Source organism: the organism of the source record quoted next, unplaced genomic scaffold (genome assembly GCF_019419815.1).
Source record: "Pyrus x bretschneideri cultivar Hongxiangsu unplaced genomic scaffold, Pyrus_bretschneideri_v1 Contig148, whole genome shotgun sequence".
NCBI classification, from domain to species: Eukaryota; Viridiplantae; Streptophyta; class Magnoliopsida; order Rosales; family Rosaceae; genus Pyrus; species Pyrus x bretschneideri.
Genome location: NW_025999444.1, coordinates 127,699 through 141,565, shown reverse-complemented (window position 1 = coordinate 141,565; position 13,867 = coordinate 127,699). Strand labels below are relative to the sequence as shown.

The 13,867-nt window shown below is 39.2% G+C and overlaps 1 protein-coding gene across 1 annotated transcript; it reads left to right on the top strand.

The window, feature by feature from the left end:
* Nucleotides 1–619: 619 nt before the first annotated feature.
* On the top strand, nt 620–1,583 carry LOC103967147. Its single transcript, XM_009380403.3, has one exon. The coding sequence runs from the start codon at nt 917–919 to the stop codon at nt 1,361–1,363; it is 447 nt and encodes a 148-aa protein (XP_009378678.2). The 5' UTR covers nt 620–916; the 3' UTR covers nt 1,364–1,583.
* The last annotated feature ends 12,284 nt before the right edge of the window (nt 1,584–13,867 follow it).

The window sequence follows — 13,867 nt, the reverse complement described above, 5'->3', positions numbered from 1 at the left end:
CTCCAATCCTTTTTTTTTATTTTTTTATTTGTCAATTCTTCTGTAATCTTGTTTTCCGCAACTCTCTCTTACTCCTCTTCCTTCACAACCCAATTCCAATTCCGCTTCTCTGCCATGAAGAAAAAATTGCACAAAATTGCAAAAAGAATTGTAGAAAAATTGCATAGGCGAAATAGAAAAATTGCAGAGATAAAAGAAAAAATTGCAGAGATGAAGAAGATAAAGTGTGAGAGGAAGAGGGAGAGGTTCTTGGATTTGAAATCCTAAGGTGTCAGGTAGGATTCTATTTGATCTTGGTTATATATACTTTTTACTTTCAAATCCCCTAAAATTCACAACTTAATGAAATCCTACAAAATCTTTAATTTTTCAATACACTTAGATTTGGATGAACTTTAAAAATGATTATTAAAATCTTGATTGACTACATCTAGATTTGCATGGATTCTAAAAATCCTTTAAAATCCTTTCGTTAACTACAATAAGATTTTAAAATCTTTTAAAATCCTTTCAAATTCAAGTTTGACAACATCCTCCTTATTATCGAGGGGGAATCGAACGGCGATGATCAAAACGCAGCTAGCCGTACCATGTCCCCCCACATTCAATATCGACAGCGACACGCTTGTGATATAATGTGGACAGTGACACGCTTGTGATATGCAAATACAGGTAAGCATCAAGCCTCCCTCATTTATGTTCAGTAGATCACCACCCCTGACCCCTCCTACTCCTCCTCCCCTACCAGACTTAACTATTATAAACGTAATATATTTATTAGAATCGCTTTTCAACCCGTCTCACCCACCTTTCTCTCTCTCTCTCTCTCTCTCTCTCTCTCTCTCCCTCCATCTGTCACAAATTCACAATTCTCAAACCCTTCTAACAAATTAAGAAACGAGCGGCAGCGGCCGCCATGGAAGGTGTCTCTACAAGCGTTCGCAAGGTTTTGAGAGGCTACTGGAGGAGGGGGAGAGGCTACGAGAAGCTAAGTGGTCGACGGCACAAGAACCGGACGGAACTGGGTTCGATCCGTAAAAGGCGCGTATGTCGGATCCGGATCAAAATCGCTCCGAAGCTGAGCTTCCTCAGAAGAATCCCTTCGCCCAAGAATTTGTTGGTGTGGCTACGGGACGCCTATGTCAAGCTGATGCTGGGATTCGCTAACTCGCAGGTCTTTAGTACCGGCTACGGTGGGTTCGTCTGCGACTACGGGGTCGGCTCCTTTGGAAAGGGTCCAGTTAAGGAGTATGATGAGAAAATGATCATCGAGATCTACAAGTCCCTGATGCTGGCGCAAGGTCAATTGGTGCCCCGCGAAGCACCCAAGCTCGGCTCAGAAATCATTCACCACCGGCAGTAAATCTAGATGAGAATATCACTTCACCTGCACCAAAAATAAATAAAAATTCTCTTATTTCATTTGTTTCCTTTCCCCTTATTTTATTTTATTTTTTATTTTTATTTTTTCTGGTAGTTTTATTTTGAGTAACCTTTGATTGTAACGGGTAGATTTGAAAGCAGCTGGGAATAAATTAAATTGATAAAATGTCATGATTAATGAATTAATTCGTCTTTGTTCACTTTCTTTGTTCATCAACTTCAAGCAGATTAATTAAGCAATAAGTATTTTTCCTTGCTGGAATAATTAATCCAAGTAAATTAAAATGCACGTGGTTGGCCCTATATAGGAGGTTTTAAGATAACGAAAAAGTAGGGATTAGTTGAGGGTAGGGATATTTGGATTGGGAACAGATATGCTATAATCATCCTCATAATCACGAAAATTAATCATATTTATCGGGTAACGGATTCTTTATCGGTTAACGGTTATATTCATCTTCGTCAATACCAAAATTATATTAGATACTAATTTCGTCATTATAATATAATAGATACATTTGTTTATGTTTGATCTCTCCCATAAGCACCATTAGATTTTCATTGGTTTTGATTCAAAACTTTTGAACTTTCTAAGAAAATCCAACTTTTGTAATTGTTCAAATAATGAGTTCGATGAATATGCATATATATATTACAATTTAGTAATATTTATTATATGTAAATTAAATTATATATAATATGTATTATTCGGGTCGATTTCGGAGATGGATACAGATCGGAGATCCTTATAACCATATTCGTAATCATAACTAAATAATATATTCGATTTTTTCGCATATCCGAAATATAATCGAATTTTCATCCCCAAATTCATTTCATTCGAGTGGTTATCTACAGTTGTTAGGTTTAACGGTTTAAATTGACATCCTTAATTATGGGGACTACATCAGATCAAACTTAAAAACTATTTGAACGTTTTATTTTTCAAATTGTGTATGTTAACCCTAAAAACTACCAAGCCTATGTGGCGTGCATACTGAGTAACTAATAAGCTAACTACGTCATTTGGTTGTGTGCGGGGTGTGCCAACTCGTCGGCCGAGTTCAGCCGGTGAGTAAAATATGTTGATATGGCGTCGGGTGCGCTGCTGACTTCTTGATATTGCGATTACAGCCGAGGAAGGAACACGTCTCGGCCTTTGGGTTCTAGAACATGAAGACAAGGTTGCTAATCTCTTTGAAGTTCACAAATCGTCGGTGCGGAGTTCGGTCTCAGTAATTATATTCGTGAGAGTATAAGTACGCCGAACTGGCACCAAAATGTACGGGCACAAATACTCGAAAAAGATAAATATCTTGATTGTAAAAGTGGTTCGACCATCGAAATGCCGAACTCTAAAATGTACTTGTGAATATCCAATCATAAAATAAAACTCGGCTTTCAATGTGCCGAGCCTAGTAACCTAGTAACACCTCACTTCACCGAGAAGGCTGATGAGATGACCTCTACTAATAAGGACTCGGAAATCCTTGTTGATCGAGACTTGGATAATAACTAGTCGGTCTTGAAGCAATGCTGTTTATCCAAACTGAAGGTGCTCCTCGGTCGGCTGATTCTATGGCTCCAGTGTTGTTTATCCAAACTGAAGATGTTGTCAGTTGCCTTCACAGTGCTGTTTATCCAAACTGAAGATGTGTTGGTGGGAAGAAAATGAGAAAGGAAAAAATCTCAGGGTTGTTGAGAAGCTTTGCGCGGGGCAATTTATGTGTTGATTTGAAGGGGCTTTTCAATGTGGCCTACGGCTCTGTATTTATAATTCATCAGTAGCCTTGCCTTTGTAAATTCCAAGATAATATGTGTGATATCCCACATTGCCCGGGGGAGAGGAGGTGATGTGCCTTATATGTACATGCCCATCTCCCTATAGTAAGACATGTTTTGGGTGGAAACCCAAGAACAAATCCGTGAAGGTGTGGTCCAAAGCGGACAATATCTTACTAAGCGGACTGGGATGTGGCAACATGAATATTATCTTTCAAGTACGCATATTCCTGCAGCTTGGCAAAGCTTGATGATTTTGTAGAGTCCAATCGGGATTCTACTACTTCCCGAGTCTGATAAAGAGTCCCAATGGTGCTGGTAAGCGAATTGCTACTTGCAACCTCCTTTTATTTAGGATATGAAAGCGGCAAGATAATTTAGTAAATTATTACGAGATAATTATCATGATTAAAAATCATGATATTATCACTCAACTTAATAATAACTAAAAATTATCTTAACATTTCATGTACTCAATGGTCTAGAACTGCTCACTCAACGACCTTAATTGCAAGTCGATGGTGTAAAATTAGGTTCAAACATTGCCCCCCAAATTTCCTTGAGCTATGGCTATAATTCGAATGGTTAAGGAAATTAATCATTGCGCTTTGGAATTGCCGATTTTAAGTCCTTGAATAAACCCCCTCTCTGTCTAAACAACACTCCTAGACCGAATAGACATCCTAACAATCTCACCGAAGAAGATTACTTTGAGCCGAGACTTGCAATTTAATGACTTGAAAAAACGGTTTGGCCTTCCATGTATATAGAGCTTTCATGCACATACCTTCGAGCCTTCCTTGCAATTTAATGACTTGAAAAAGAAGAAGAAAAAAAAATGTTTGGCCCTGTTTGGACCTAAAATTATTGAGTTGGGGCGAGTATGGAATTATTCTCGGCCCATAAGCTGTGTTCGAGGATTTCTAAAAACCAGTCGGTTCATGGGCTGCCTAACTAAAAGTCGGCCAAGCCCTGTTTGGAAAAGAATATTCCAGATGAATAGGAAGTAGGTGGGCCTTATTGCGAAGCAGATGAATGAGCTGGTTAAGTTTTGATGCAGTAAGGATTCTCGGCCAAATAAGGATACCGGAAAGTGGAAGTGAATGTGGCCTAGTAAGAAGTTGGATTCAAAATCCTAATAGAGGTGGGACTGGCCGAGATAAGATGGATTGGGGTAAGGAGTCCTAGTTCGAGTATGGTTAGGATTGGGTTTTGCTGCTATAAATAGAGAAAGGAAGGTGCAATTCAGGGACCTCCAATTCAACACACAATTGCCCTATGCAAAACCTCTCAAACCTCTTGAGATTTTTTTATTTTCTTTTTCCCGCCTACACATCTTCAGTTTGGATAAACAGCACTGTGAAGGCAACCGGCGAACACCTTCAGTTTGGATAAACAACACTGTTACCGTAGAATCAGCTGTTCTCGAAGCACCTTTAGTTTGGATAAACAGCACTGCGTCGAGGCCGATTGGTTACCTATCCAAGTCTTGGTCGAGAAGGGTTTCCGTATCCTTATTGGCAAATGTCATCTTATTAGCCTTTTCGGCGAAGTAAGGTGTTACGCGTTACGACATTCGGCGCATTAAACGCCGAGTGGTTTTATGATTGGATACTCCTAAGTGAGTTTCAGAGGTTTGGCATTCTGACGGCCGAACCATATTCACCATCAAGACATACATCATCTTTGAATACTTGTGTCCGTACGGTCTGGTGTTGATTCAACGTGCTTATACTTTCACGAATATAATCACTGTGACCGAATCCGACACCGATGATTTGTGAACTTCGCAGAACTAGCAGCCTTGTCTTCAGGCTTGAGAATCCAAAGGCCGAGATTTGTTCCTTCCTCGGTCGTAGTCGCAAGATAAAGAAGTCAGCAACGCACTCAACGCAACATCAACAAATTTTACTCCTCGATTGAGCTCGGCCGACGAGTTGGCACACCCCGCATTCAACCGAAGGACGTAGTTAGCTTATTAGTTACTTGGCCTGCGTGCCCCGTAGGCTTGGTAATTTTTAGGGTCAACAGGCCTACTAAGCAGTTCCATGGCAGCACTGATGGACTTGGCAGATGATCAGAACTTGGGATTTAACCGAGTTCAATCAAATTTGAAACACCGCACCAAACCCCTAGAAACATAAAAGAAATCCAATCAATGTCAAACTGGACATGGCGTTGGTCGAATGGATCGATACCACCGAGCTCGGCTAACAATGATTCATGCCACTGGGTTGAGATTCAAACCGAGATGCACTGCTATTACGGACATTTCACACCTTCCATTGAGTCACTGCTGAAGATTTTTCTCTTTGGCACCGAGTTCAATAGAAACCAACAACAGAACTTGGGTGAGCACACCACCGAGTTTTATGAAGCACGACAACATGGCGGGCTAATACAACTTCACCGAAACTTCGAAAATTAGTTTCAATCAACATCAAACTGGATATGGTCGGCCGTGTATCATTGAACCGGAAGAACCAACTAATTAAATCTTAGAATCCAGGCCTTGAATTCAAGTTGATTTGTGCAAAAATTTCAAATTCGAAGCTCTCCACGGCAAGCGTATCGATGCTGCTGAATAGGTTGATACCACGAACTGGGCTCATAGTGCAGCCAAGCTCAGAAATTAATTGAGTAACGTATACTGGGTGTCTTGAGCAGATTTCTGACACACAAAAAGGGTCGGTGGAGACTAGCTCTCAGTTGTCTTTTCGGCTCGGCACTATGCGCCCAAAATTCCGAGACATATAAGCCACTCTACTTCAGTTGGTCATCTTAAAATCAAATGGGCATCCTTGGTGAAATCACAGCAAGCACCACCATTCTATAATAACAACCGCCGTCGTCCAGGTGAAAGTGTTTCTTCTTAAGTCATAAAATGTGCAGCATTACTCAGCCCGCTTAATCTTCACTGAGTAGATCGCCTTTCGACCCAATCGGAATGGTCCCACTGAATCAAACCACATGGCTGAGGCGACACCAAAATCAAACTAGCTTAAATGGCACACACCTCAAATGAGCCATACATGAAAAGCATTCTCACCGAACAGCCGCACCGAATGAAAGTCCGATTCTCCACCGATATGTTTGCACTCGGCCTAAAGATTTTTTGAACCAATGCCAACAACAAATGGTTTTGTGAAAATCAAGGCCATAAAAATTTAAATATTGAATATCAGCCCATAAACCGAGCACACTAATACACCGAATGGCTTCTAATACACCGATTGCCAAAATGATTAAACCGAATGGCTTGATTGAAAAAAATGATTAAGCTGAGCACACCACTTATTGCTTCCTTATTTCTTTGAATATCGACCCGTAAGTCGAATGGTCGAGGAAAATATGAACTTTTATTTGAACTTACTCTACCGAATAAAGGAATACTCCAAAAAATTAGGATCAAGTAGTTGCACCGACGCCATTCATCTAAAAGTTCATTCAGTTGTCAACTAGATTTCAAAAATTGTCACGAACAATTCCTTCTGGCCAAAACATTGGCCTTCCACCGAGTTGTATGTTAAAAATTGGTAGACCAATTAATTCCATTTGGTCACAAACAGAATTCAGAGCAGTGCGCAAAAAACCACCTTGGAACTAATTCTGTAAATATGCTAAGCATGGAAAATACCTCATAATTTCTTTTTGCTGATGGGCCACTCTGACACACCTAAAGTGGGTGCTGACTTGCAAAATATTCGTAGCATAAAGATCCTTTCCTTTTGGCTTTTGATACACCCATGCCACATGTACTTCCTTCACTAAACTTGAGCCATCTAATCCACAAGCACTGAGCGCACTTCCACCCGGGTGCAAATGTGCCAGCATCTAGTCAAAAAACCAAGTTTGGGTCAGTCCATTCACTCCAGCCCATAAACTTGCATGGCACCCAGTCCAAGCCAGGCAACAGACCAGCTCATTTTGGACAAACCCAGATACCGGCCTATTTGGTTGGCGCGTGCAGTTCACTCACGAGCGGGCGCGAGTAGGGGAAATGGGTGCAGGCGGCGGCGCTCTCTGTCAGCCCACTTCTTCTTCACTCGGAAGTAGGCGACGTGGCCCTCTCAGTGCTGTTGGATTTCCAACGGCTAGTTTTTCTAGACCATTGGATTTCCAACTGTAAAAAAAATTTAAATTTTACTTTTAAAATGGACCATTTGATCACAGATCAACGGTCCACGTTTTTTCCCCAAAAATAAATATAAAAAGGCCCAACGGTCAGAATTATGATTGTTGGCCACGTGGCAGCTCCTTGGCTCTTAGATTTGAATATTTTTCAAATCCAACCGTCCAGATTAATTAACTACATTAAAATTTATTAAAAATTATGAAAAAAATACAGAAAAATTATTAAAAAAATACATAAAATATTTATTTTTTTCTATAAATACCTAACCCTCATCTTCAACCTTACACCACATTTCAATATATTCTACACTTTCTGCACTTTCTACATTTCAATATTGTCTACACTTTGAGAGAAAAAAATGTCTACATGGAAGCTCATTGAAGATGTTACATTGTGTGAATGTTGGGTTCACACAACTCATGACCCGATTATGGGTAATGAGATGGATAAGCGAGAAATGTGGAGTAAAATTACGAAAGCATTTTTTGATGTACATGGAAAAGACGCCAGAAGTTGTCAAGGTCTTCAAGGTCGTTGGAAAAAACTCAACGCATCCTTGACTTGTTGGAAAAACGCCATCTCTCATGCTTCCAATAATCTACGTAGTGGGACAAGTTTAGCTGATGAGGTGACAATATTTTTATTTATTTACATGTATTCCACCCGCATCAATATTTTAATTTATTTATTTGTGTTACACCCACATTTTTTATAGTATTGTCTTATCCCACATTTATAGACACTACAAGCACAAGCTTTCTACAATGCGAAAAACCACAACAAATCATTCAACAAATGGGAATGTTGGCAAATTGTCAAAGATTGCCCCAGATACAAAATTGTGACAACCGGTCCAGAAGTTGTCATGCACGGCATGGGTCTACACAGTTTGCCAGAACGAGACACGGTCGAATAAGAAGGCGACACATTTGAAGACACGGAATGGATGCCTGAAGAGGTGCCGGAGACCCAATCGACTCGCCAGTCCCTCAGGCCTTAAGGTAAAAAGGCATCAAAGAAAAAAGGTAGTTCTTCCAAAAATGACTACACTAAATATATGGAGGAACTTGCTTGCCAAGGTGAACTGAACATGGTACGAGAAGCGGCTAGAGATGAGGAAAAAGCAGCTACTATGACAGCAATATTAACAACTACTGAGAGACGTGATGCGGCGGCTGAGAGACAAAGAGAAATAGTTAATCGAGAGAACGAGATGATTAAAGAAGCACTTAATCGAGAAAATGAGATGCTTCGAGAAGAAAGGATAGCTCAAGCAGATCGTGACATTATGAACAAGTCTCTAGTAAGACTGTCTCCGAATTCAAAATATTTTTGGACATTGAAAAAAAGAGACGTCGTGCAAATGAGGCGTGAAAGAGATGCGAAAACAAGTCGAGGGGGTTATAGCTACACAAATCCTAGCAATGAAGATCCTAGCACCACATATCCTAGCTCTAGAGACTTTGTATAATTTCGTATTTATTTGTAGTACTTTATTTAATTTCTTGTGTAATTTCTTATTTATTATTAGTACTTTATGTAATTTCTTATTTATTATTAGTACTTTGTGTAATTTCTTATTTACTATTCGTACTTTATGTAATTTCTTATTTATTTTTAGAACTTTATGCAATTTCAAAAAAAAAATTTGTACTTTATTTAAACACATCAAATAAGATTACATAACCTCACCAAATAAACTTAAAAAAAAAACACACACACACACACACACACCAAATAAAATTACATAAACTTAAAAAAAAAAACACTTTATTCTTCAACCACAAGCTCATTTTAATTATCTTCACCTTCTTGCAATCCCCACTAGTGCTCAATCAAGTCATTCTGGTAGGTTACGTGCCAGTATGGCTCTTGCACATCAGTGTACCGCTGAAGAATCAATTCATTGTAATGTCCATCCCATTCCATCTGCTCGTGTTGCACGGGATGTTCAGTCCGGTCATGAGCACAATAGATACGTATTCTTGAGTTGTTCATCTTATTCGGCTCATATTCATCAACGGTATCGTAATCATGCTCATCTTCCACAATCATGTTGTGGAGAATAATACACGTCATCATGATGGATTGAAGAGCCTCGACATCAAATTATCTAGCAGCAGACCTGACAATCGCCCAACGAGCTTGTAGGATACCAAAACAACACTCCATATCCTTCCTACACCCCTCTTGACATTTTGCGAAGTGTTTTTCTTTTTCAGTCTGTGGATGTGGCACTATTTTGACAAACGTAGACCACCTGGGGTAAATGCCATTTGCAAGGTAGTATGGTACATTGTATTTAGTGTCGTTGACCCAATATGTGCATCCCGGCGATTTTCCTTGCAGCAGATCGTCGAACACTAGAGATTGAGCAAGGACATTTAGGTCATTCTGAGCTCCTAGAACACCAAAAAAGCATGCCAAATCTATGTATCAAATGAAGCCACCGCTTCCAAAATGATACTTTTGGCTCCTTTTCTATCGCCATAAGCTCATTACCACGCACTTGGACAATTTTTCCAAGTCCAGTGCATGCAGTCGATGCTTCCAATCATGCCAGGGAAGCCTCGCATCTCACTCTTCCTCAGAAGCCTTCACATGTCCCTTGGCGTGGGTGTCCGGAAATACTCATTGGGGTACATGGCTTTAATTGCAGAGCAAAACCACATCAGGGACTCCAGAACAGTTGTTTTTCCCATCCTCACGATCTCATCCACTTGATTTGTAGATGCTCCATATGTAAGCATTCGCAAGGCAGCCGTAATTTTTTGCTCTGGAAGAAGACCTAGAACACGAAAAACATCTTCATTTTGCAAAAAATATGGATCATGGTTGCAAATAGCAGTCATGATTTTGTTGAACAAACTTCGTTGCATTCTAAAACAACGTCTAAAAACATGATCAGGGAGTACACTGTTGCGAATAGAATAATCTTCCAAGAGATCTTTACCTCGGCTTTCTCTTTTTCTATCGAAGTTTGTGGCACGTCTGGGTTTGGCTATCTGACCCACAGCTTCCATGACATGGCGAGAATGTGAGGCCATCTACCTTCTATGGTCATCATCTGAGTCTTCCTCCATTGCGAAAGCCTTATCTCCACCTCTACCTTCCTTGATATTGATCAATTCTTCCTGTTGTGCCAACAATCTTTTCTGTTGCTCCACAAATTGTTTATGCACTCTCTTTTAAGAAGACATTGTAAAAAAAAAAAAAAACTCAAGATTTGAAAACAATGAAGAAGGATTTTCAGCTAAAAAGAAGGATTGAGTTTGGTGTAAGGATGGATGTAGAGATGTAGGGTTTATATGGACAAAAAAAAAAAAAAGATGAGGTTCTGGACAATGCCATGTGGCACTACGTGATTGGTTAAAAATCTTCTCGAAATCTTAGCTAAATTATTGCAAATAGGAAGTCACACGTGGCGCGTCGGGATTGGTTGAAAATCTTATCGGAAATCTATCCATAAAATAGTACGTTCGGATAATGACACGTGGTGTAATAAGATTGGTTGAAAATCTTATCGTAAGCTTGGCTAAATTATTGTAAACAGATAGTGACATGTGGCGCATCAAGATTGGTTGCAAATCTTAGCGGAAATCTATTCACAAAATAGTACGCTCGGATAATGACACGTAGTGTTACGAGATTGGTTAAAAATCTTATCCGAAATTAAAACTATTTTATTTATTTATTCTTTCATAAAAAAATTTAAAATATTTTAAATGGGCCGGGTGCCAGCGCATTTTGTAGGGGTGGAGATCGTTTGTGCCAACGCATTTTTTTAGGGGTGGAGATGCTTTGGCCTATTAATGTTCACTGAGTGGATAAATGCACCGGGTGTTGACGCAAAATCTTTAGGGGTGGAATTGCTCTGACAACTTCGCGAGATTAAAAACTAGTTTTTAACCGAAAAGGATACCCCATCTTAACAGTTGTAATTTTATAACCGCCAAGGATACCCCATCTTAACAGTCGCTTATACAACATGTTGCCCCCTGCACGGCCGACTGATCAAGAAAATAATTTATTCATTACCTTTTTTTTCTTTTTTCTTTTTTTTTTCTTTCTAATTTTAGCAAACAAAAAAAATTGGCCGAATCATAACAGGAGAAGGCCAATGATGCTTTATTCTGAGCTGAGATCTTTTAATATCAACATTTCCAATCAGATTTTGTATCGAGCTGAATAAAAAATGATTTCCAAATATTTTTGACTTGACAAAATATTTTTCATTTTCACCTGCTGAATGCATTGTAAAATTAAGCTCCCTCAACGTAATTATTTCGCCAATTTCGACTTTTAACTCAAACAACTTAGCCACATGGGATTTCTCCATATCGGCTTCATCGCCAATATCCATATCGACTGTCATGGTTTCGGTGTCTAAGACCATTTCTTGGCCATGTTCGTCATTGGAGAACTCCTCTGATGAATCATTTTCTAAATAGATTTTTGGTGCAGAAACTTGAACCTTTTCTTCTAGGTCAACCACACTTTCAGTCTCAACCAAAAAAATAGGTGGCCTAACTCTTTCTCCGGCCTACTTGACATTTTTCTTAGGCTGAAGTTTGATTGTGGCTGGAGTGAAAAATTGCGCCCTTCTGATTCAACCATTTTTCAAATGGAATTGATTTGTAATCAGGAACGTAAGGAAAGTCTTCTTTATTTAGCCAGGCATTAAATCGAGCCCTGTCTTCGTTTACCCATTGCTCTTGTGGGGTAACATGAGCTTCTATTCTCGACATGTAGGCAAATGATTTTTGCATCTCTCAATGGCCACAAAGAACTTTTTCCACTTCCAATTATCTTTTACTCTCCTCATTGTGTTTTTCCAATTAATCTAGGAGCTCGTACATTCGGCTAAGTGGAGCCGGATTGGAATCTTGATGTATCATATGAACTTCGTAGTTTTAGCATTGGGTTCCACCGGGTGTGCCAAAATGTCGATCCTAAAAACTACCAAGCCTACATGGCGCATAGGCTGAGTAACTAATAATCTAACTACGTCATTCTGTTGTGTGCGGGCATGCCAACTCATCGTTCAAGTTTGACCAGGGAGAAAATATGTTAATGTTGCATCGGGCGTGCTGTTAAATTCTTGATCTTGTGGCTGCGGACGAGAAAGGAACATGTCTCGGCCTTTGGGTTCTAGAGCCTGAAGACAAGACTGCTAATCTCTTCAAAGTTTACAAATCGTCGGCACCAGGTTCGGTCTCGGTAATTATATTCGTAAGAGTATAAGTACGTCGAATTGGCACCAAACTGTATGGACACAAATACTCAAAAAAGATAAATGTCTTGATTGTAAAAGTGGTTCGGCCGTCGATATGTTGAACTCTAAAATGTACTTGTGAAAATCCAATCATAAAATAAAACTCGACTTTCAATGTACTGAGCCTAATAATCTGGTAACACCTTACTTCACCGAGAAGGCTGATGAGATGACCTTTACCAACAAGGACACAGAAATCCTTATCGACTGAGACTTGGACAATAACCAGTCGGTCTCGAAGCAGTGTTGTTTATCCAAACTGAAAGTGCTCCTCGGTTGGTCATTTCTACAGCTCTAGTGCTATTTATCCAAACTAAAGATGTGTTGGCGGGAAAAAAAAGAGAGAGGAAAAAAATCTCAGGGTTGTTGAGGAACTTTGCGCGGGACAATTTGTGTGTTGATTTGAAAGGGTTTTTCAATGTGGCCTATGGCTCTGTATTTATAATTCATCAATACCCTTGCCGTTGTAAATACCAAGATAATATGAATATTATCTTTCAAGTATGCATATTCCTGCAGCTTGGCAAGGCTTGATGATTTTGTAGAGTCTAATCGGGATTCTACTACTTCCCGAGTTTGATAAAGAGTCTCAATAGTGCTGGTAAGCGAATTGCTACTTGCAACCTCCTTTTGTTTAGGATATGAAAGTGGTAGGATAATTTAGTAAGTTATTAAGAGATAATTATCATGATTAAAAATCATGATATTATCACTCAACTCAATAATAACTAAAAATTATCTTAACATTTCACGTACTCTGATAGGAGCATATTTATGCGACTTTGTTATCTTATTTCTTTGCAATTTCTATTTATTGTAGTAATTTAAGTTATTTTCTTATTTTTGTAGGTCTAATTGGTAAAGATGACAATAAATGGCAAAATGGAGCAATTTGGAGCAGTTTTGGACTTGGATTGGATAGCATACAGGCTCAACGTTTTTGGTTTAAATGGTGCTAGACATGTGCTAAAATCTGGAGAAATTAAAGTTGAGGCTTGGAAGGCAAGGAATTACACATGAAAGAGGAATCCTAATTGGAGAGGAACATTATCTTATCTTATCCAATCTTATCTTATCTTCAACTGCAAGGAGGAATCCTAATCACATTCCAAGACTCTCTACCTAATTTTTAGAGTCCTAAAATAATTCAAACTATCAAAACATTTTCCTCATTGGATTCAGCCATTCCCCCCATATATATATATGAAATTCCTGCAGAGATTTAGTGTGCCATGCCTACCATTCATCCATTGAAGTTGTTGGAATTTTCAAAGTTCTTTCTATCTTTGTTT

What these genes read in the sequence shown, in the direction of transcription:
- LOC103967147 (XM_009380403.3), top strand. Translation starts at nt 917, where the DNA reads ATGGAAGGTGTCTCTACAAGCGTTCGCAAGGTTTTGAGAGGCTACTGG.